Source organism: Phyllobates terribilis, unplaced genomic scaffold (genome assembly GCF_046119375.1).
Source record: "Phyllobates terribilis strain yellow unplaced genomic scaffold, ASM4611937v1 Scaffold_9__5_contigs__length_417890890, whole genome shotgun sequence".
NCBI lineage: Eukaryota > Metazoa > Chordata > Amphibia > Anura > Dendrobatidae > Phyllobates > Phyllobates terribilis.
In genome coordinates this window covers 257,348,854-257,373,475 of record NW_027362769.1, presented here as the reverse complement: position 1 = coordinate 257,373,475, position 24,622 = coordinate 257,348,854, and the positions used below count along the sequence as shown (strand labels likewise).

Here is a 24,622-nt window from a genome sequence, read left to right as displayed (position 1 = left end):
AACACTTCTGTCCGGCTGCCTCGGGCCTCCTCTTGGTAAACTTGGCGCCAGTTTCCCTGACCCTATGTGGTGCCTTCCTAGCGGGTGGAGCAAGGGGCTGCGCCACATAAAATGTCAGAGCCTCCGGTTTCTAGCTGAGGGTCGTTTCCTGCCTCCACTAGTTCGGGGACCGGTCTCCCCCTTTGGCTGACCCCTCCACGCAGGTGGATTCGGGCGTGTGGTGGCGACTCGCCCGTCCGCACCCCTGGGATCCCTTCATTCCTCGTTCCTGGAGCCTTCTCCGCTCCTCTTCCTTCCTTCTCCCTCTTGCAGGCCTGGGCCTCTGTTACTAGGCCCGCCTCCGGAGCAGAGCTCATGCAGAGCCCCTGCTCCCTGCCACTTCTGCTCAGACTTCTCTGCACTGAACTAAGATGGTGCCCACCTTTTATACTCCCTTCTCAATGCACCCATCAACTGCTTCCTCCCTGCTCCTGCACTGCAGGGTTCCCCTTCCTCAGTGTTCCCTCCCCCCACTCCAGCCAGGGACAGGGACTGTCGTGCCCATCTCAGGGGCATATTGGTCGCCCTGCCCCACGGCAATGTGGTGTAATGCATGCAGGTGTCGGGTCCTGATCCACACTCCATCCTTATCTGAGAGTGAGATATCACACCTCTGGGTGAGGTGCAATACGTCTGTAGCAACCGAGCCCTCGGTGCTACAGTTCCATTTATCTTCAGCCTAGGTGACGTATTGTGATACAGGGCCGTGATTTTGGCTATAAAAGGGTCCCCTAGACCCCTACCCTAAGCTTTTTAAGAGAATCATATATGGCGTGCCAGGAGACTCTATGGAATGCTTTCTCAGCATCCAACGAGAGTATCTACTTACAAATTTTTAACTGCATCTAGCCCAGGAAATACTTTGTGCCTAGTAGCAGTGTCTGCTAGTCAGCGGATTATCCCGGCTGTTAAGCAAGCTACACCACCTGTAGTTTGGACACTTAATTTTTTCAAAGGAAATGCTTCGGGACCACGGGATACTTAGTGAAGAGCTTCAGGAGGCACCCCAAGGCATAGGGGCTGGGACTGGCACTAGGATGCCTTGCGGTGGACAGCCGAGCTCGATCCTTATAAAAGCTTTTTAACTGCAGCAGCTTTAGTGGACGCTACTGGAGCTGGAATTACGCGGCTGCTGGCATGAGACTTGCCCTCCAATAGATCCTTGTAAGTGGATTTAAAGTGTATTCATTTAAATTAGAGGGACAATTTAAATTAAAAAGCTTAGAGCTGCCTCCACCACAGGGGGGCTCTCTCGACCCACCAGCGGACAGGCACCAGTATTGGGAGAGGGGGGCTGGCCGTCAGGGTTCACCGCGGCTCTGGCACAAACCCGGCGACACGGAGGTGGCACGGGCAGGAGCGGACTGGCCGTCTCGGCTTCTCACTTTTTGGATTTTAGAAGGGCATGACATGCCTATATCTGTGTCTCCCCCTCCTTTTACTCCTCCACCTCTTTTCTTTTCGCATGACTATAAGTACTTATCACTTTGCCATGTGTTAGTTGTGTCTTCTGAGCAGTTTGTCAGCTTTTGGACACCTTTGAAGGTGTTTTCTATGTGTTTCTATGTGTTTTTGTTTGCCTGCCATTGGTTTTAACGGTGTTCGAAGGTGTTCGACGAACAGTTCGGCGAACACACGGGTGTTCGACGAACCGAACCGAACTCGAACACTACGGGGGTGGCTCAACACTAGTATTAAGCTCTATAAAACCTAGACTCAAGTATATTATAAAAAAAAGCCAATCTTGTATAAAAAGATGTCTTACCTTCAAAGTATGTGGGGTCTCTTAGCTTTGTAAAGTAGGAAGTCTCATCAAGTATTTCATTTAATACATTTTTCAACCTCTTCATCAGTAAGGAAGCGTATGGGTACTTCATTGCATCAACTCTTTCAAGTGTGCCTTTAATCTGCTCTAAAATAAAAGGAGAAAAGAAATCTGCATCTCATTACAGAAACTTCCTAATTACAATTAAAAAGTATGGAAAAGTGTAGGATTCTATCTTATTGATGGCTGCATATCTTCACATGGCTTTCTGAAGAATTGTTTGATGCCGTGTGCAGTCATAGAAGATTGCTGCTGCTATTAAACACGCTCAAATGAAAAAGGTTCACATTTGCCTGTAACTTTTATAGAACATAACCGTTTAATCTTTGTAAAATCAAAACATTATTATTCATATAACAAAACTGTAGAAAAAGACTTGGACCACATCTCCAAAACCTAATCATTGACTTATTGCAGCTGAGCAAAAATATACAAAATTGAACATGAGGTTCTCAGTTAACATCCTAATCAGACTGTATGAAGCCCAGTGACACGTCACAGTGAACCTCTTAGTGGGTCCTTGACCATAAAGGTGCTGTGCCATGTGCCGAACCACTGAAGCGATACCCCACCAGCAGGAGGAGCGACCCAGAAGCGCCGCAGCACCCATGTTGCAAGACAAATCTTCCAGGGCTCCAAAAATTATTTGTTGCTTATGCAAAGTCTGCCCAATGATTATGGAAAATAATGGGAATTCTGACCCCAAAGAAACCATATATAAGTTAGAATGTAAACTGGTTTATCCACAGGATGGGTGATGATTAGTGTTGAGCCACCCCCATAGTGTTCGGGTTCGGTTCGGTTTGTCGAACACCGGGATGTTCGTGGAATTGTTCGTCGAACACCGTCGAACACCGTTAAAACCAATGGCAGGCAAACAAAAACACATAGAAACACAGAAAAGCTGACAAACTGCTCAGAAGACACTCTCTTTAAAAAAGCCTGCCGGCAATTCAGCAGCGGCATACACCGGTACCCGACAATTTAGAACAGAAAGAATAAAGCATCACACATAGATTAGATACATAGAAACATGTCAGTCACATATATAAGACGTACAGTGACAGTGTTGCTTACTGTACTTGTCATTTAGTGTTAAAGGATTTATTAAAAAAAATATTAGTGTTTTCAAGCACCGTCTCTTTAAAAAAGCCGGCCGGCAATTCAGCATCGGTACCCGACAATTTATAACAGAAAGAATAGAGCATCACACATAGATTAGATACATAGAAACATGTCAGTCACATATATAAGAAGTATAGTGACAGTGTTGTTTACTGTACTTGTCATTTAGTGTTAAAATAAAGGATTTATTAAAAAAAAAATTGGCGTGGGGTTCCCCGTAATTTTAGTCTCTAGCGGAGGTTAAGCAGATGGCTGGGGCAGATGTTTGAAGCCTGGGAAGGGGGTAATACCCATGGAGCTTCCCAGGCTACTAATATCAGCCCCCAGCTGAATACCTAGCCTTTACTAGCTAATAAAATGGGGGACCCCAAAAAAAATGACGTGGGGTCCCCCGTAATTTTAGTCTCTAGCGGAGGTTATGCAGACGGCTGGGGCAGATGTTTGAAGCCTGGGAAGGGGGTAATACCCACGGAGCTTCCCAGGCTACTAATATCAGCCCCCAGCTGAATACCTAGCCTTTACTAGCTATTAAAATGGGGGACCCCCAAAAAAATGACGTACTATCTCCCCTATTTTAATAGCTAGCAAAGGCTAGGCAGACAGCTGGGGGCTGATATTAATAGCCAGGAAGGGTGCCATGAATATTGGCCCCCTCCCAGGCTAGAAACACCAGCCGTCAGCCGCCCCAGAAATGGCGCATCCATAGGATGCGCCAATTCTGGCACTTAGCCTCGCTCTTCCCACTGCCCTGTAGCGGTGGCAGTGGGGTAATAGGGCTGGGGTTGATGTCAGCTTATAATGCCAGCTGACATCAAGCCCAGGTTAGTAATGGAGAGGCGTCTATAAGACACCCCCATTACTAACCCCATAGTCAAAGTTTAAAAAAAACACAAACACCCAGAATAAAGTCCTTTAATTGAAATAAACACACAATTTTTTAATGTTCTAAATTAAACTATACTTACCATCATGTCCATTCCAGTTGAAGCCAACGATCTCCTGCAATAAAAGTAAAATAATAAAGCAACCTCATCCTTACCTTTCCATGGTTCCCACGACAGCTTCAACTCTGCTACATTGACATGACAGGCTGGATCGCAGCCGAAAGCTGCCATCCAGCTTGCCACGCCACAGACACTGAGAAGCGCAGGCATGCTTGCGCTCCTCAATGTCTCGCTGTGACGGCATCCAGATGAGTCGAGGTCATGTCCAATGAACTCGGCTCACCTCATGCACGTCACTGACAGCGTGGGAAAACTCTCCTGCGCTCAGCGCTTCAGCAGGAGAATTCTCCCACGCTGGGATGGCATTGAGATGACAGGCTGGATCACAGCTGAGCGCTGCCATCCAGCTTGTCATCCTTCAGAGACACTACAGAGCGCAAGCATGCCATCGGCTGCGATCCAGCCTGTCATGTCAATATAGCAGAGCTGAAGCTGTCGTGGGAACCAAGGTAAGGATGATGTTGTTTTATTATTTTACTTTTATTGCAGAAGACATTGGCTTCAGCTGGAATGGGCGTGATGGTAAGTATGGTTTAATTTAGAACAATAAAGAATTGTGTGTTTATTTCAAATAAAGGACTTTATTCTGGGTGTTTGTGTTTTTTTTTAACTTTGACTATGGGGTTAGTAATGGGGGTGTCTTATAGACGCCTCTCCATTACTAACTTGGGCTTGATGTCAGCTGGCATTATAAGCTGACATCAACCCCAGCCCTATTACCCCACTGCCACCACTACAGGGCAGTGGGAAGAGCGAGGCTAAGTACCAGAATTGGCGCATCCTATGGATGCACCATTCTGGGGCGGCTGGTGTTTCTAGCCTGGCAGGGGGCCAATATTCATGGCACCCTTCCTGGGCTATTAATATCAGCCCCCAGCTGTCTGCCTAGCCTTTGCTAGCTATTAAAATAGGGGGGACCCCACGTCGTTTTTTTGGGGGTCCCCCATTTTAATAGCTAGTAAAGGCTAGGTATTCAGCTGGGGGCTGATATTAGTAGCCTGGGAAGCTCCGTGGGTATTACCCCCTTCTCAGGCTTCAAACATCTGCCCCAGCCGTCTGCTTAACCTCCGCTAGAGACTAAAATTACGGCGAACCCCACGCCAATTTTTTTTTTAATAAATCCTTTATTTTAACACTAAATGACAAGTACAGTAATCAACACTATCACTGTACTTCTTCTATATGTGACTGACATGTTTCTATGTATCTAATCTATGTGTGATGCTCTATTCTTTCTGTTATAAATTGTCGGTACCGATGCTGAATTGCCGGCCGGCTTTTTTAAAGAGACGGTGCATGAAAACACTAATATTTTTTTAAATAAATCCTTTAACACTAAATGACAAGTACAGTAAGCAACACTGTCACTGTACTTCTTATATATGTGACTGACATGTTTCTATCTATCTAATCTAAGTGTGATACTCTATTCTTTCTGTTCTAAATTGTCGGGTACCGGTGTATGCCGCTGCTGAATTGCCGGCTTTTCATGTTTCACTGTGAGCACTGTTCCCATCGATTTGGGCAACCACTGTAATGCCACAACCACCATGGCTGTGAAATTACAGTGAGTGGCAGACAATTACTGCATGATTGGTGCTCTAAATAGCGCCAGACATGCAGGACACGCTTTTGGTGCACGAACAGTTATCGAACATGGGGGCGTGTACTTCTTCCTCTTTCTGACTCTGGCCAATCAGAAGCAGGCAGCAACACACTGGGGAAAGAAGAACACCCCTCAACAATAAGTTAGAACTGGCTCAGTGTGAGACAAGCATTGACAAACAGTCTGCTCTGCTCACTATCGAGTGATGACAGGTGCTGGAGAACAGCAGACCTGAGTGTGAGTAACTGACTGCTTTCAGCTCTCATCTGTGGCAGTCAGTTAATCTTGACTAACACTGTTTAGCAATACATGTCTCACACTGAGCATGGACTAAGCTATTGTTGGGGTGTGCTCTTATTTTCCCAGTATGTTGCTGCCAGCTTATGTTTGGATAGCTACCTCTTGAAGCTCATCAAGAGAATGCCAAGATTGTGCAAAGCAGTCATCAAAGCAAAAGGTGGCTACTTTGAAGAACCTAGAATATAATTCCACATGTGTTAATTCATAGTTTTGGTGCCTTCAGTGTGAATGTACAATTTTCATAGTCATGAAAATACAGAAAAATCTTTAAAGGAGAAGGTGTCCAAACTTTTGGTCTGTACTGTATATAAAAAAACTACCTGCTTATGATTGGTCATTGATCGCCTATCATGTGACTAATGTTAATTGTGAAATTATCCCCTTAACTATCTCATATAGAGAAGTCTCACTATGGGATGTGACCATGTGACTGCTGATTTGCATCATTCACTACTATACTTCTATATAGCAGTGTATTGAAGACTGACAGGCATCCTCTTGGCCTGTGTATCTAGTGATGTGCTGTCATGCATAACAACTCTGGACACCAAATAATCCCATTGGCACCCTGCGGGGCAGCCGACAGGATAACTCTGTTTCACCTCTTAAACCTGCCATCAAATGAATTAAATGTCCATGATTAGTGATGAGCGAGCATGCTCGCTACTGCTCGGTGCTCGCCCGAGCATCTCACTGTTCAGCGCTCGCCGAGTATTTCCGGGGTTGCTCAGCGGGAGGTCGGGTCCCCTCCCTGCATGTTTGGCGCTCTTTAGACTGCCAATCAACATGCAGGGATTACCTGCCACTCATTGTAATGCCGCAGCCATGGTTGCCTATATCAGACCTGGCGCCACTGTGCTCGTCACAGTCACTCCGGATCAGACAGTGTAGGGAGAGCTGCTGCTGCATCAGGGAGAGATTTGCTTGTATATTAGGTAGTGTAGGGAGAAAAACTGTACATTACACATATCCATTTTAACAAACAGTCCTTTTGAGGACTAACTAATCCATCTGCAGAGATATCAGGCAGGCAGGGTATATAGGCAGGCAGTGTATATAGCAGACTGCAGTGCATATAATACAAGAGGCTCCATTCCAATTCTGCCTTCTGCTGCTGTTAGATATTTCTATACAAAGGCCCAGGTCTCTGGAGCCAGGAATACTTTTTTTTTTCGATCTTAATCCTCATTATTTGCTTAAAAAGCAATCCAGAGAACACAATTTTTCTGCGCCATTTGCTTGTTGGCAGTGCAGAATACAGCCAGGTCCTTTCCATATTACAGCGCTAGAAATCCAGCTATTTAATACTGTGTTTTCTCCGTCACACGGATCACATATACGTTGTCAGAAAATGCTGCCATTTCTGGCCTCCATAAAAAATTTCTTTCAGTGTCTCAGTGAAGCAATTCACACCAGTTTGCTGTTCAAACTACTTACCTACAGGCCAGGTACTCTGTTTTCTCCGTCACACGGATCACATATAAGTTTGCGCCAAACTAAGTCATTTGTAGTGAGCGTGGAAGATACTGTCCTCCATTTAAAATGGGCAAGGCACGTGGCAAGGGATGAGGAACTGGACGTGATGGTCATGGTGCATGCAGAGGCCGAGGACAAGGCCGTGGGCAAGCTGAAATTGTGCCACAACAAACACCCACATCTTCTCGCCCGACCTTCCTGACCCAATTCCTAGGGACCGCAGCACACCACTATTGAACCCAGAGCAGTGTCAAAAGGTTGTTGGTTGGATAGCGGATAATGCTTCCAGTCACTTAGCCACCACCCTGTCTTCCACACGGTCAAGTCTCAGTAGCCGTGAGTCTGGACCGCATATTCCTCACCCTGATCCTCCTTCCTTCCACCATGCCGAGTGCCCAGAGACAACTGATCCCACACTTGGACACTCTGAAGAGCTGTTCACTTTTCCAATTATAGATTAGGGCCTCTCGCCCGGTCCACTTGAAGCGGGGCAAGAGAAGATCGCATGTAGCGATGCCCAAATATTTGAGCAGCCACGGTCACACGAAGGCGACGGTGGGAAAGTGTCACAAGAGGTGGACGATGATATGAGACAATTACCAGAAAGTCAGGAGGAGGACCAGGGTGCGGAAGTGGAAGACGAGGTGGTGGATGATATAGTAACTGACCCAACCTGGCAGGAGGACATGCAGAGCGAGGACAGCATCACACAGGGGGAGGGAGGCAGAGCACCCCAACAGGCAGGAAGAAGCAGTGTGGTGGCCGCAGACAGAAGGCAGGCAACCGTTCCCCGTAACACCAACACGAAGGAAGTTGCCAGTACAACTGTTAGGTCTTCCTGAGTCTGGTTGTTTTTTAAAGACTCTGCCGATAACCCCAAAAAGGCCATTTCCACCACCTGCCAGGCCAGCATCAGCAGGGGTGGCAAAACGACCAGCCTGACCACCACCAGCATGATCAGGCACATGGCAGCAAAGCACCCGACTTTGTGGGCCGAACCCCAGGGTCCAGCAACAGAGTCTGCGGGTGGCACCATTGCTTCATCCACTGTTGTGCATGCAAGCCAATCTCCTGTCCATGGTGCACGCGAAGATGCCTCTTGCCCGGCACCTGTCGTTGCACACTCTCAAGTAGCAGCATCAGGAAGCACGTCCATGTCCTTGTCCCAGCGCAGCGTTCAGTTGTCCATACCCAGTCCTTGGAACGCAAGCGCAAATATGCAGCCAACGCCCCACAGGCCACACTACTAAATTCTCACATTTCACGACTGCTTGCACTTGAAATGTTGCCTTTTAGGGTCATGGAAAAGGAAGCATTCCGCAACCTGATGGCGGCAGCCGTCCCTCGGTACTCGATCCCCAGCCACCACTATTTCTCCTGGTGTGCCATCCCCGCATTACACAAGCACATGTCCCAAAACATTAGCCGTGCCCTCAACAACGCAGTTACGCACCTAACCACGGAAACGTGGACAAGTGCTTGCGGGCAGGGACGGTACAACTCGCTGACGGCACACAATTTGTTAACATAGTGGAAGCCGGGACCCAGTCGGAACTTGGGACAGAACACGTCCTCCCAACGCCAAGGATTGCGGGCCCTAGGCCAATCAGGGTTGCCCCCATGGTCTATGGCTCCTGAATCTCATCCTCCTCAGCCTCCTCCTCCTCTTCAGCCTCCATCTACGAAATGACCACATCAGTCACAAGCTGTAAGCACTGCAGCACTGCCTCGGCCAAACAGCAACAGGCTGTGGTGAAGCTAATATGCTTAGGTGAAAAACCGCACAATGCTGAAGAGTTGTGGACAGCTCTGAAAGAGCAGGCAGATCTGTGGCTCACACCACTGAACCTATTGCCTGGCATGGTCATGTGTGACAATGGCCGGAACCTAGTGGCGGCTCTGAGGTGAGGCGAGCTCACACACGTACCATGCCTGGCCCATGTGCTTAACCTCGTGGTTCAGCAGTTTCTCAAATCCTACCCGGAGATGCCGGATCTGCTTGTTAAAGTACGCCGCCTGTGTGCCCATTTTAGAAAGTCAGCTATAGCTTCAGCCGCCCTTGCCGTGTTTCAGCAGCATTTGCAGCTACCGGCTAACAGACTGGTGTGTGATGTCCCCACGCATTGGAACTCTACACTGCAGATGTTGGGAAGGATTTGTGAGCAGAAGAGGGCAATTGCCATCGGTATTCAGTTCAGACTCCACACATAAGACCTCAGGAGTGGACATGGATGTCAGACATATGTACCATCCTCCAAAACTTTGAGGACTCCACCAAGATGGTGAGCGGCGATGACGCCATAATTAGGGTCACCATCCCGCTTCTCTGTCTTCTGAAACGTTCTCTGTTCACAATCAAAGAGGATGCATTGCAGGTGGAGCACGATGAGATGGAGCAAGGAACCATACAGGGTAATTACACACAGCCCAGCCTCATCTCATCCCAACGTGGATTGGGTGACAATGAGGAAGAGGAGGAGGAGGAAGGACAGGAGCTAGTTTTATGCACTATAGACGGTACTATCTGCACAGCTGTCATACCGTCTGTTCAGCGTGGATGGCCAGAGGACAGAGAGGAGGAGGAGGAGGAGGAGAGCATGGTCAGTCATCCTCTCGGTGAGCACAAGGAAGTCTTGCCCGTTAGCACTCTGGCACGCATGGCTGAGTTTATGTTACTCTGCCTTTCCCATGACCCTCGCGTTCTCAAAATTTTGGGTGACAGTCATTACTGGTTGGTGACACTTCTAGACCCACGCTACAAGGAGAACTTTATATCTCTTATTCCTGAGGCGGACAGGTCTACCAAAATGGGGCTGTATCAGAAGGCCCTTGTTGCGGAATTATTAAAAAAATTCCCAGCTGAAAACTCTGGCGGCAGAGGGCACACTTCATTGGACAACCAAGGAGTACAGGCGAGAGAGGCACAACTTCTATCCAGCAGAGGCAGGGGAATACTGTCAAAGTTCTGGGAGAGTTTTCTCAGCCCCTCCCCTCGCACAGACCCTGAGGCGCGGGGTACTCTCACAAGGAGTGCAAAGTTTGGGAAGATGCTGAGGGAGTACCTTGCCGACTGTACGAACGTTCTCCGTGATTCTGCTGTGCCTTATAATTATTGGGCATCCAAGCTGGATCCGTGGAATGAACTGGCTCTCTATGCCTTGGAGGTCCTGGCCTGCCCTGCCGCCAGCGTTTTATCAGAGCGGGTTTTAAGTGCCGCTGGTGGAATTATAACTGATAAGAGCATCTGCCTGTCAACTGAAAATGCTGACAGGCTGACTCTTATAAAAATGAACAAGGGCTGGATTGGGCCAGACTTCTCAACACCACCGAATTATAGCAGAGTAACATAAACTCAAATCCAATGCCTTTTCTTGGGAGGTATATTCCCATGCACCTTTTCACACCCAGACATGGGTATATGCTTCCTGATTTTGGCTATTTGCTCTTGTCCTCCTCCTTCTCCTCATCCTCCACCACCATATCACCAGGGTGACCGTGGTCCGTGATGCAACACCAACATAATTTTTTTAAAGGGTGTTTATGATGCCCGTAAAAAATTTTTTTTATACAGTATGTTAATGTATACCCCCAGGGGTAAATGTTTGTCAGCCCATACATTTAGTGCATGGGCATTACAAGTATAGGAGGCCGGCTCCTTTTATGAGGCCCTCCTCCAGGTCTCTTCCAAGGGGCATTGGAGTGCCTCCAAACTTTTGGCAGCCCTTGCATTCACTGCATAGGCCAACACTATGGGAGACTCTCTCCTTTCTAATGGGAATTTGTCATTACCGTGGCCCTGCTCTATGTCTCTTTAACCCCTTAAGCCCCGGAGCATTTTCCGTTTTTGCATTTTCGTTTTTTGCTCCCCTTGTTCCCAGAGCCATAGCGTTTTTATTTTTTGGTCAATATGGCCATGTGAGGGCTTATTTTTTGCAGTACGAGTTGTACTTTTCAACGCCATTACTAGTTTTACCATGTCATGTACGGGAAAACGGTAAAAAAAATTCCAAGCTCTGTGAAATTGCAAAAAAAGTGCAATACCACTGTGGTGTTTTTTTTATTTTTTTTACCACGTTCACTGAATGCTAAAACTGACCAGCCATTATTATTCTCCAGGTCATTACAAGTTCGTAGACACTAAACATGTAAAGGTTCTTTTTTATTTAAGTGGTGAAAAAAAATTCAAAAGTTTGGTAAAAAAAAATAAAAAAAAATGGTGCCATATTCCAAGACCCGTAGCGTCTCCATTTTTTGGGCTCTGGGGCCAGGTGAGGGCTTATTTTTTGCGCACCGAGCTGACGTTTTTATTTATGCTATTTTGGGGTAGATCCGATGTTTTGATCGCCCGTTATTGCATTTTATTGCAATTTTATGGCGACCAAAAAACGTAATTCTGGTGTTTAGAATTTTTTTCTCATTACGTCATTTACCAATCGGATTAATTCTTTTTTTATATTGATAGATCGGGCGATTCTGAATGCGGTGATACCAAATATGTGTATGTGGTTGTTTTTTTTATAATTTTATTTTGAATGGGGTGAAAGGGGGGGTGATTTAAACTTTTATATATATATTTTTTTTCATATTTTTTAAAACTTTTTTTTTTCACTTTTTGCTTGCTACTGTAGTCTCCATAGGAGACTAGAAGCAGCACTCTTTTGATCGGCTCTGCTACATGCAGGGGACGAGCAGATCCCTTGCATATAGCAGAAATGGTCCTGTGCTATGAGCGCCGACCACTAGGTGGCACTCATAGCGACAGGATCATTACAACCACTGGTGTCTGCTGCAGACCCAGGGTTGTCATGACCACCCATCGGCGACCCGCGATCACGTGACGGGGGTCGCTGATGGGCGGGGCTTAGGACGCGCTTCCAGGAATCGCGAGTTAAATGCCGCTGTCGGAGATTGACAGCGGCATTTAACTGGTTGACAGCGGCATTTAACTGGTTAACAGCCGCGGGTGGATCGCGATTCCACCCGCGCCTGTTGCGGGCACATGTCAGCTGTAATAATCAGCTGACATGTGCTCGGTTCAGTGCAGCAGCCCTCACTGAACCGGGGGATTACAACATGCGCGTACTAATACGTGACATGTCGTTAAGGGGTTAAATTGTTAGTGGGGTTTTTCCTAAATTTGGTCAGCTGTTGAACTCACTGCATACCCTATAACTGTATAGCAGACTCTCTCCTTTCTAATGGGAACATGTCGTACTCGTTACTGTGGTCCTGCTCTATGTGTGTTTCAGAGTCCCTCCATCATCAATGAAACAGGATGTGTCTGATGATGTGTCACACACCACATTGCAGATAAGGTTGTAAAATGTTAAAATGACATTTCCCGGTGAATGCATTTGCCTTAAAAAATAACGTAAAAAAAACCCAAAACAGTAGCATCTTTCTTTAGTATAAAAACAGAGTCGCCAATGTAACCTCAATGTAATCACATTGTTCAGCTCCTGCACCTCCTCCTCCATCTCCGAAATGACCACATCAGTCACAAGCTGAAAGCACTGCAGCACTGCCTTGGCCAAGCGGCAACAGGCTGTGCTGAAGATAACATGCTTAATGCTTAGGTGACAAACCGCCCTGTGCTGCACAGTTGTTGAAAGCTGTAACACAGCAGCTTGATCTGTGGCTCTGACCGCTGAACATACTGCCCGGCATGGTCGTGTGTGACAATGGGCAGAACCTGGTGACGGAGAAATGACAGCCGGAGTAGATACGGTTTCCCTCTATGCCAGTCCTTTCACCGAGCTAAAGAATATGGCTGTGGTAAAATACAACTCCCACTGGGAAGCTGTTTCAGATTGAAAAACATTGGGCCCACCAGAGGATGATTCTGAGGGCTCACCTTTCTCCCCCGCTTAGGAGCCCCATAGTAGCTGCAAAGTTAGCGCTATCATGAACTCTCCTGATGTAGAAGCCAGAGCACACCAGAGGTGTGGGACTGTCCAACCCTGCTGAGAAGCAGTCCTGGCTAAGAAAAGTGTGTGGGAAGGTGCCCGGACACTCTACGGCTGCTTTTCTACTGAGGTGGAAACCCACGCAAACATGGGGAGAACATACAAAGTCCTTGCAGATGTTGTCCTTGCTGGGGTTTGAACCCAGGATCCCAGCGCTGCAAGGCTTCAGTGCTAAACACTGATCCAATGTGCTGCCGTTCACCATCTAATATCTAGCAGGCTGGAGAAACTTGCACCTACTGCCACTCTATCTTCAACTCCTTTGTGAGAAACTAATGTATTTGGGCAGCCACTCAGTCTACCAAATAAAATTCCTGAGAAGGAAATTGGAGATGGCTTCCCTACTGTTACTGGCGGCAGTGCTAATACCATGGCATCGTACCATAGTTTGCTGGAAATATTCCAGGCAGGTAGGAAGCAAGCAAATTCCCACAGAAAAGTACCAGCAGTAATGTTCAGGGACCCGCACTTGTAGAAGGCGGAGACAACACCGGGAGAAATAGTGACGGCTGGGGACTGAGTATGGACACGAGGCATGAGGCATGAGGTTGTGAAAAGCTTCCGCCTCCACAAGCCTAAAAGGCCACATTTCAAGTTCAAGCAGCTGCCCAGAAATCTGGCAGTTTAGTATTGCAGCCTGTGGGTGGGTGGCTGGCTGCATACTTGCGCTTGCATTCCAAGTAACAGAAAACTAAGCAGATGGTTGCCTCTATCATCATCATGGCCTCACCTTGGCACTATGAACTCTCCTGAAGGAGAAGCCAGGGCCCACCGGAGGAGTCTCTGGTTTTCTGGTGGGTCCATCCAACCCTGCCGAGAAGCAGCCCTGGCTAAGAAAAGTGTGGGGGAAGGTTCCCGGACACTCTATGGCTGTATTTTTAATGTGGATCGGACTTGCTTATGCATGTTATTTCTCAAACCACATTACAGATCAGGCCATTGCCCAACTCTGTAGTCATGAAATTAAATGCGCAAAGAAAGATGTTTGTGTGTCAATGTACCACCAAGAAGTGCGAGTTGATGTTGGACGGGCTGCTATTGCTTCTGCAACAAGCTGCTTTAGAGGACGTCCTGGGAGAAATGACACCCAGAGTAGATACGGTTTCCCTCTATGCCAGTCCTTTCACTGAGCTAAAGAATATGGCTGTGGTGAAATACAACTCTCAGCAACAAAAAAAGCTGTAGACTGGCTCCGTACCGTCCCTGGCCACATTCACCTGTCCACGTGTTTGTGGTTAGGCGCTCCTTCCCAGTAAGTGCACAGGGGAGGGCACGGGTAATGTTGTGGGACCCGTGCTTGTGGAAGGCGGAGACGACATGGATAACCGGTCGCCACCGCCATAAGATTGTGAACAGCTTCTGCCTCCACGAGCCTAATAGGCCACATTTCAAGTGCAAGCAGCTGTCAAAAATTTGGCAGTATAGTATTGCAGCCTGTGGGTGGGCGGCTGGCTGCATACTTGCGCTTGTATTCCAAGGAATGGGGTAGGGACAACTGAACGCTGCACTGGGACAAGGACATGGACGGTGATTGTTGCAAGTCTGCAATGACAAGTGCATAGCGGGAGGCATTTTTGCATGCGCCAAGGATAACGTATGATGGGCACACTTTTAGGCAGTGACCTGGGAATCAGAGATGCTTCCAGAGATCTTCCCCATGCTGTTCCCATGTCTTTTCAGCACTGTATGAACGTGTGAACATAGCTCAAGATGTAGAGGAGTATTTTTGGTTTTGCTATTTATTTTGCCTCATATACAAGTCATTACCCTGGAAAGGATGTTCCATAAAATATTTCCCAGGAAAATTCATTTTGGTTTCTTTTTTGCATGTTTTATTGCGAGTCCGTAAAAGTGGCGTAATACTCTGATCACGTTGTTGACAGCAGTGACCTGGGAGTCAGAGATGCTTCCAGGGGTCTTTCCCATGCTGTTCCCATGTCATTTGAGCACTGTTCCCATCGATTTGGGCAATTTTTAGGCCCTCTGCAGACCGCCGGGGGGAGCCACCTGAAAAATGCTCGAGTTTCCCATAGACTTACATTGAGCTCGTTGCTCGGGTCGAGCAAACGAGTATTCCAATGTGCTCGACCCGAGCAACGAGCACCCGAGCATTTTAGTGATCGCTCATCACTATCCATGATCAGAGTTTTGCTCTGATTCCACAAATTGCAGCAAGGCGTCAGCTAAATGGCACACCTCACACCCGCTGCCGTTGACACAGGTTCTGTAATTTTTTCTCACTGGCCCAGCATGAATATGAACATATTTCATAGTATTTGCATGAACGACAAAAGTTTTAAGGCATTTTTTAAATATCTCAATCCACTTTCTTTGTATGCTGAAACCTGAGGGCTGCATTTTGTTCCTCTATTCTTGTAGCTAAATAATGTAAATTGTGCTGTCTTTTGAGTTGATTAGAAGACAGGCAAGACTGAAAATCTAGCGCAATGCTCTGCCAATTACCAGCCCCACATCCCAGCCCATATTTAGACATATAGATACATACTGCCACCTAGTGGTCATAACTGGTACTATAGCTAATTTTTTCAAGTTGAATTAATATCAGAAAATGTACATTATTTATTACACTAAGTAAATAATTAGTAAGATGGTAAAAGTTTCAGGTTTGTAATACATTTACTTTCCATTCTGTGATATATAATTCACTTTCCCTGCATTGCATTATATATACAATGTGGACCACATTTCTTTACTTCTTTCCAAAAGAAATACAAGGAAACTTTCATTACAGTCACAATGTGCAGTATGTAAATAGTTTTGGTATTCAGAAATATATTGGGTAAAATTAACTCTTTTTCAGGCACATACCCAGTGTTATGCACAAAAGAGTGAACATGTGCACAGTAATATCATTTTGACATTGATGTGCATTATGTTCACTTTTTGCTGAGGTTTTGTGGCACTTTTTCAGTGTGATTTTGCTAGTATGCTCCTGAAAAAAGCGCCACAAAGCCGCTACAGTAAGTAAAGACCATGCACAGCACTGTCAAAACGACATTGCTGTGCTCATGTTCAGTCTATTGCTACTTCTTTTAATCAGTTCAGGGTTCAGAAACTGTGAAGCTGTTAAAAGAAGTGACACTCTTAGTCTTCGGCCACCGTACGCTTTGGAGCCATCCACTAATTATACACTGCTAAAAAAAATAAAGGGAACACTCAAATAACACATCCTAGATCTGAATGAATGAAATATTCTAATTGAATACTTTGTTCTGTACAAAGTTGAATGTGCTGACAACAAAATCACACAAAAATCATCAATGGAAATCAAATTTATTAACCAATGGAGGCCTGGATTTGGAGTCACCCCCAAAATTAAAGTGGAAAAACACACTACAAGCTGATCTAACTTTGCTGTAATGTCCTTAAAACAAGTCAAAATGAGGCTCAGTATTGTGTGTGACCTCCACGTGCCTGTATGACCTCCCTACAACGCCTGGGCATGCTCCGGATGAGGTTGCGGATGGTCTCCTGAGGGATCTCCTCCCACACCTGGACTAAAGCATCCGCCAACTCCTGGATAGTCTGTGGTGCAATGTGACGTTGGTGGATGGAGCGAGACATGATGTCCCAGATGCGCTCAATCGGATTCAGGACTGGGGAACGGGCAGGCCAGTCCATAGCTTCAATGCCTTCATCTTGCAGGAACTGCTGACACACTCCAGCCACATGAGGTCTGGCATTGTCCTGCATTAGGAGGAACCCAGGGCCAACCTCACCAGCATATGGTCTCACAAGGGGTCTGAGGATCTCATCTTGGTACCTGTGAAGATGTGCGGTTGTGAATTTTAATAATAACCTAGGCAGGTTATCGATGCAATTAGTTTTATTCCTTCCGACCACAGTGAACATCAATTCCAGGTAAATGTCCAACAGGCAATTCTCTTAGTCCTAGAGTTTCCAACCTGGGATCAGTAGTTCCACTGCCCCGTACCAGGTGATACCCACTGTCCCCCAACTTTTGGTTGGCCCACAGCTTTTTGTATCTCCCGCCGGTATATTGGCAGTCACAGCATATGCTCCTTCGGATGATGGATATCACGACCGCAGCCCGTGATACCACCCAGCTCTCAGTCCGACTAGCAATGAATCTCCTCTTTCTCCTGCACAGGGTTCAGCCCCCTGAATCGGCAGAAGAGCTCACCCCTCCCTCCCCTAGCTAATTGTGCCTTAGTGGAGATATTTTTTCAGGTGGAACCCATCCCATGGGTTTGCATGTGAGACTACCTGTGGTGATGGAGAGAACAATGGCCCAAGGTCTTGGAGATATGGTCAGTGAATGGAATAGATACCTGAGGTTGAACTGATGAGCAAACAAATCACTAACAATACACAGCAAGCAAATTTCTAACAAAACCCAAAATTAAGATTGACAAAAAGGGGTGCTCAGTGCTGGAAAAGTATTTAGAAAGTGGCCAGGTCCTCACACTCCTCCCCCACTTTTCCAGCACGCCCAGCGCTGGTCTCCATTTCCTGGGATTGACTATCCACCTTCCTCTGGCGGCAATTACTGGGGTTCAGGGCTTCCTCAGTTTGTCGTTGCCATGGTCTCTCCCCTTTTTGTGAGAAATGGTAAAGTTAAACGGTTGCAATGCCAGGCTCCATCGTAATAACCGCCCATTCTCCCCCGCCACCCGGTGCAGCCAGGTCAGTGGATTGTGATCCGTTACTATGGTGAATTCCCTCCCATGCACATAGGGTAATAGTTTTTTCAGTGCCCAGACAATAGCCAAGCATTCCTTTTCTATGGTGGCATATGCTTTCTCTCGATCTAACAGTTTCCTTGAAAGGTATACCACTGGGTGTTCCTGCCCTGTGCCATCCACCTGACTAACGATAGCGCCCAACCCACTGTCTGAGGCATCCGTCTGCACCAGGAATCTCTTGGTGTAATCGACTGCAGCCAGCACGGGGGCCCACGCCAGGGCTTGTTAAAGCCGCACAAAAGCCTGTTCACATGGTTCAGTCCATTCTATCTGTCTTCGGAATTTCTTTGTCGTCAGGTCAATCAGAGGCTTTGCTATAGTACTGTACCCCGCAATGAATTTTCGGTAATACCCGGTGGTACCCAAGAAAGCTTGCACTTGCTTTTGGTTGTGTGGTTGGGGCCACTGAGTTATTGCTTCCACTTTGGCTGGGTCAGGCTTTATCATACCACCCCCTACTCGATGTCCTAGGTACAGGACCTCAGCCATCCCCATTTGGCACTTGTCTGCCCGGATGGTTAACCCATCCTGCTGAATGCGCTGGAGTATCTCCCTCACATGCTGCAAGTGCTCCTCCTAGGTCTTACTGAATATGGCAATATCATCCAGATAAGCCTGGGAGAACTCCTGACAGCCTGCAAGCATGACATCCAACATTCGTTGAAAGGTAGCTGGTGCATTCTTCATCCCAAATGGCATGACCGTAAAATGGAACAGACCAAAGGGAGTGAGGAAAGCTGAACGCTCCTGGGCGTCTGGTGACAAAGGGATATGCCAGTATCCTTTACTGAGATCTAAGGTGGACACAAATGTTGCTCCCCCCATTTGGTCTAACAGATCATCTATTAGGGGCATGGGGTAGGCATCAGTGATGGTTATCTCGTTCAGCCTCCTGTAGTCTACGCAGAACCTTGTGCTCTGGTCCTTTTTCGGAACAAGGACTGCGCTGGCCGCCCAGGGACTGCACGAGGGAACCACCACTCCCAACTCTAACATTTCTTCCACTTCCCTCCGAATCATCTGCTGAACCTCGGGTGCCACTCGGTACAGCGGCTGTCGAATCGGCCTTGCTGTCCCAGTGTCCACTTGATGCTCAGTCAGAGTGGTCCGGCCAGGCTGGTTAGAGAAGAGCCCACAATCCTGGTCTAATAACTCCCGTAGTTGGCTGGATTGAGCAGGGGAGAGATGATCCCCTAAGGTGACTTGCTCCACCCCTCCCTTTTCTTTGGTGTGCTGTAATAAGTCCAGCAGGGGATCAGGTTCTGAGGCATCTGGAGGGGGACAGCATATAGCTACTGCACATGTATCTCTGGCCTGGTACGCTTTTAATCGGTTAACATGAATAACCTTGGTTTGGGTGTGGTGTGTGTCGAATGCTACCCGATAGGTGACTGCACCCTTTTTGCCGACTATGGTATAAGGATCCTCCCAGTTGGCCAGTAACTTGTCATGGCGGAAGGGAGATAGTACCAGCACTTGCTGGCCTACTGTGAATTCTCGGGGCTGGGAGCCCCTATCATAGTAAGTTTTCTGTTGCCCTTGTACCTCCCCTAGATGTACCCGTGAAAGACGCCCAAGGTGTTGTATCCTCTCTCGCAACTGCCTCACATAGAGGAGAACTGGCACCCCCCCAGAATCGGATCAGTCTTCCCAGTGTTCTCTCACCAAGTCTATCGGGCCCCGAGGCTGCCTGCCATATAAGAGTTCGAATGGTGAAAAAACGGTAGAAGCCTGTGGCACCTCTCTGTAGGCAAACAGGAGCTGGGGCAGAGCTTCTTCCCAGTCCCCCCCTCTGCCTCTAAGTATGCGCAGATCAACCGTTCCAGGGTCCCATTGAACCGCTCACAGAGTCCATTTGTTTGTGGGTGGTATGCAGAGGTGAACACTGGTCGGACCCCGGACCGACTCCACAGGGTATGCAATACCTCACCTGTGAATTGGGTTCCCTGATCCGAAACAACCTCCTTCGGGAAACCCACCCTGCTAAATATTTCAACTAATGCGTGGGCCGCCCTTTTTGCATCTATTCCTCGGAGAGCTACCTCAGATATCGGGTGGCATAATCTACAGCCGTTAATATATATCTCTTCCCTAAGCGACTAAGTCGAGGCAGGGGACCTATCAAATCCACGCCTACCCTTTGAAAAGGTTCTGCTATTAATGGCATGGGTTGTAAAGGAGCTCTGCGCGGGGGGCCTCCCACTCTTTGACAAGTCTCACAGGAGCTTAAAATTTTTTTACTTCAAGGGTCACCTCGGGACAGAAGAACCTGCTCATAACCCTGCGTTGGGTCTTCCTCACTCCCAAGTGTCCCCCTAATGGACCTTCGTGGGCTAAGGACAGAATTTTCCTTTCTGTATTTCTCCGGCACCACTTACTGCTTGTTATCTCGCCCCTCTGTGTCTCGTGTCACCCGATACATCAACCCCCTTTCCCATATAATGCGGACCCCCTCTTCTTCAGACCCTTTGGCAGCACTCCTCAATCCTGCTAGGGATGGATCTCCCTGTAACTCCTCCCTGATGTCATTTACCTCCCCCAGGTCACATTCTGTCATGCTAACAGGCGTTGTATTTTGTGCATTACTCACCACTGGCGGGGGGGTTGTCAGCATGTCAAGATCGCTCTGTTCCCTCTCGGTTGATGCAGTGTGAACTGGTCCTTGACTTCGGGTTACAACATTGGCCCAGTGGCAAACCAAACCTGCTCCTAGGTTGTTTCCCAGTAACACATCTACTGGTAGGTGCCGAACTACTCCTACATCCACTATTCCATGACTGTGACCCCAGTCTAAATGTAGTCGGGCCCTTCGAATGTTCAGAGATTCTCCCCCAGCTACATGGACTAACATCCGGCTGGCGGGAACAATACATTGGTCTGGTATTAGGTGGTCTTTGATCAATGTGACTGAGGCTCCGGAGTCATGGAGCCCCACAGCCTCCATGCCCTCTACCCAGATCGGCTGCATTTGTCCTTGTACCACATGTGCCTCTTCCTCTTCTGGTCGGGGTAGTGGAATCCTCTCTCCCTCAGTATTCCAGCCCCATTGCTGTACAGTGTTCATTTGTTGGGGACGTGGATGATGTGAGCTAGAACGTTCCCAGCATTCCCTGGCAAAGTGTCCCATGCGTCCACAGTTATGGCAACTTAACCCTCGTTGCCCTGATGTGGGCCATACTTGGGGGGTTGGGAAACCTCCCCCTCTTTGTGAAGTACAAAATCCCCGCAGAGCCTCCTCTTGGTGGTCCATGGGTCTCACTGGCCTCCGTGTAAGCCCTGGTTCCCGACTCACTGGGGCTGTACTTCCACGTTTCCCGGGTCGATTGGCAGACCAATCATCAGCCAATCTGGCAGCCTCATCCAGGCTGAGTGGTTTTCTATCTGCCACCCATTCTTTTAAATTACCTGTGAGCTTTGACATAAATTGTTCCAGCATGATTATGTCCAATACATGTTCTGCTTTCCGAGCCCCCAGTCCTTCTATCCACCGAGTGCATGCCATCCGTAGCGTGTTGGCAAACTCCCTATGTGTGTGTGCAGTGGGCTTATCAGTCTCCTGAAACTTCCTCCGGTAGGTTTCCGGCGTGACGGCATACCTCTCTAGCAATGCACTGCCAATGGTAGAGTAACATCTCTGATCCACCGAAGACAAGTTATTAAAAGCTTCTCTTGCTTTTCCAGTCAGGCCAACGCTCAAAAATCTGGGCCAATCACGGACTGACACCTCATGCAGCAGGCAGGGGTTCTCAAATAACCGGAGATGTTCATCAATATCTGAGGGGTCTTCATTAAACTGTGGTATATCTCGGTACCTTAAAGATGTAGGCCCCTCTCTCCTGTTATCCATTGTCCTCTGCACTGGGACGGGTGGGGGTATCTGTTAGAACCCTCCTGTTAGTTTTTGCTATCTTGTGTTTTGCGGTCACATGACCAGCTGCTTATATATTCCAGCTCCGCCCTTCTGGCTTTGCTGGACTTCAGTGTTTTTTGCCTGTCTCTCTAGCCAGGTGCTTATGTGCCTATCTCTGTGTAGTTTGCTTGGTCCTCTTGGACCTCTAGTACTTTTTGTCAGTTTGTCTTTTTGCTCTGCAACAACTTCTGTTAGGAGGTGTCCCATTTTTGTCCCAGTCCTTAGTTCTTTTAGGGATCCCTCCCTTTATTCTCTAGGTCTCCGTTCAGACTAGCCGAGGACGAAGGCGGGTCTGTTCACAAGGAACAGGCTGCCCGCTACATCATAGGGATCCAGCTTAGTCTTACTGTAGGGACAGCTTTTCCCATTCTTTCCTTAGTTTATGTTGCAGATCATAAAAGTAAGTCCAGCCCAAAAAAAACTAAAAGGAAAGAAATTCGGGGATCAATATGGTTTCCGTCCAGGAATTGGCTCAACGCCTGCAGGGATTGTCTGTGGAGGTGGCCGAGCTCCAGGAACACGTGAGTAGCTGCTCTGGAGCGCATTTTGTGGAACCGAAGGTAGGCTGCCTGATATTTTTTATGGCAAACAGCAAGATTTTTTTTCCTTTAAAAATGCTTGTTTGTTATATTTTCGTTTGAGACCGAGGTCCTCTGGGAATGAATCACAGCGCATTGGTTTTATTATGTCACTTTTGCGCAAAGAACCACAGGGTTGGGCCTTTTCTCTCCAACCTAATGATCCGTGTTTAAGTTCTGTTGAGGAATTTTTTTCTGCTATGGGGCTATTATATGACAATCTTGATCGAATTTCATCTGCTGAATCAGAACTTAGATGTTTGAATCAGGGGTCAGATGATGTTGAAATTTATTGCACACACTTCAGGAGATGGGCCTCAGAGTTAAGTGGAATGATTTGGCGCTGAAAAGTTTATTTCTTGCTGGTCTGAGTGAAAGGGTTAAGGATTTGCTAATTGCATTCCCTGCACCTGAGACTCTGCAGGAAGCTATGCAGTTAGCTGTTCGTGTGGACAGGAGAATAAGGTTCAGGGTCTATGATGTAAAAACTCCTGTAACTTCAGGTCCTAGTTTCCAGAAAATCTGCTCTGACAGCGGAGAACCAATGGAGGTTGGGGCGATGTCACTCCGCTCTCAAGAAAGAGATCGGAGATTCGCCGAAGGTTTGTGTCTTTATTGTGGTAAAGCTGATCATTTGATTAAGTATTGTGAGCATCGTTTAAGTAAAGAAAAAAAAAAGGTCAGTTACACCCGTATAGCTTGTTTACGCTCTGCAGGAGTGTTCATTTCTGGGTGTACTACTCTGCAGGGAGATTTGATTGAATTTCAGGTATTTGTGGATTGTGGTTCAACACTTAATGTGATTGATAAAGGGTTTTTGGAAAAACTTAAATTGAAATCCAAACCTTTGTCATCACCTATTTCTGTGGTTGCAATTGATAACACTCCTTTGAAATGTATTACTCACAAGACTGCTGCATTTCCTCTCACTATCAATGGTGTTCACCAAGAAATTTTGGACTTTGTTGTTTTGGATAATTTGCCCTCTCCAGTTGTTCTAGGATTGCCTTGGTTAAAACTGCACAATCCTTTGTTGGACTGGTCTACTAATGTGATTAAGTCTTGGAGTCCGAAGTGCTATGATAAATGTTGTAATGGTCGCATTGCGGCTGTGGAAGAAGGGGAATTACCAGTACCTATTCAAGATTTTTGGAGGGTTTTTTCGGAGGAGGAGTCGCAAGTTTTACCTCCTCATAGGGATTATGATAGCGCCATTGAGTTTGTTCCAGGTGCTACTCTTCCCAAAAGTCGCTTGTTTAATCTGACTATCCCTGAAAGAAAGGCCTTGGAGGAGTACATAGAGACTAGCCTGGCTGCTGGTCACATTAGACCTTCTAAGTCGCCTGTGGCAGTCGGATTCTTCTTTGTTAAAAAAAAGGATGGCGGTTTACGTCCATATCTGGATTTTCGTGAAATTAATAAGATTACCGTATGCAATTCCTACCCATTGCCGTTAATTCCTGACTTGTTTAACCAGTTAGTGGGAGCAGAGTGGTTCTCAAAAATTGATCTCCGAGGGGCATACAATTTGTTACGTGTGAAGGAGGGTGATGAATGGAAAACTGCTTTTAACACTCCTGCAGGTCATTTTGAGAATCTGGTGATGCCTTTTGGTCTTACCAATGCACCTGCATTTTTTCAGAACCTTATTAATGACATCCTGAGACCTTTGATTGGTAAGAATGTGGTTGTGTATTTGGATGACATTTTGATTTATTCACCTGATCTAGAGTCCCCATTGGCAGAGTGTACATGAAGTTTTGCAGTTATTGAGTGATAATTCACTCTTTGCTAAGCTGGAGAAATGTGAGTTCGCTGTGCAGAAAATTAGTTTTTTGGGCTACATTGTCTCCAGCGAGGGCTTTGAGATGGACCCTGTGAAGGTTCAGGCTGTGCAGGAATGGCCTAGGCTTATTGGTTTGAAATCTATACAGAGGTTTTTGGGTTTTGCCAATTATTACAGGAAATTCATTAAGAATTTTTCTGTAATTGTTAAACCTCTAACCGATCTCACCAGGAAAGGTGCGATTACGACCCAGTGGACTACTGAAGCCATTGAAGCGTTT

The 24,622-nt window shown here is 47.1% G+C and overlaps 1 protein-coding gene across 1 annotated transcript in view; it reads right to left on the bottom strand.

The window, feature by feature from the left end:
* CUNH16orf89 (chromosome unknown C16orf89 homolog) overlaps nucleotides 1–24,622 on the bottom strand; it is a 124,791-nt gene that overhangs the window by 66,658 nt on the left and 33,511 nt on the right. Inside the window, exon 2 of the mRNA XM_073645746.1 lies at nucleotides 1,805–1,951. Within this exon, the coding sequence (XP_073501847.1) occupies nucleotides 1,805–1,951 (147 nt within the window). The remainder of the gene's footprint in view (nucleotides 1–1,804; nucleotides 1,952–24,622) is intronic.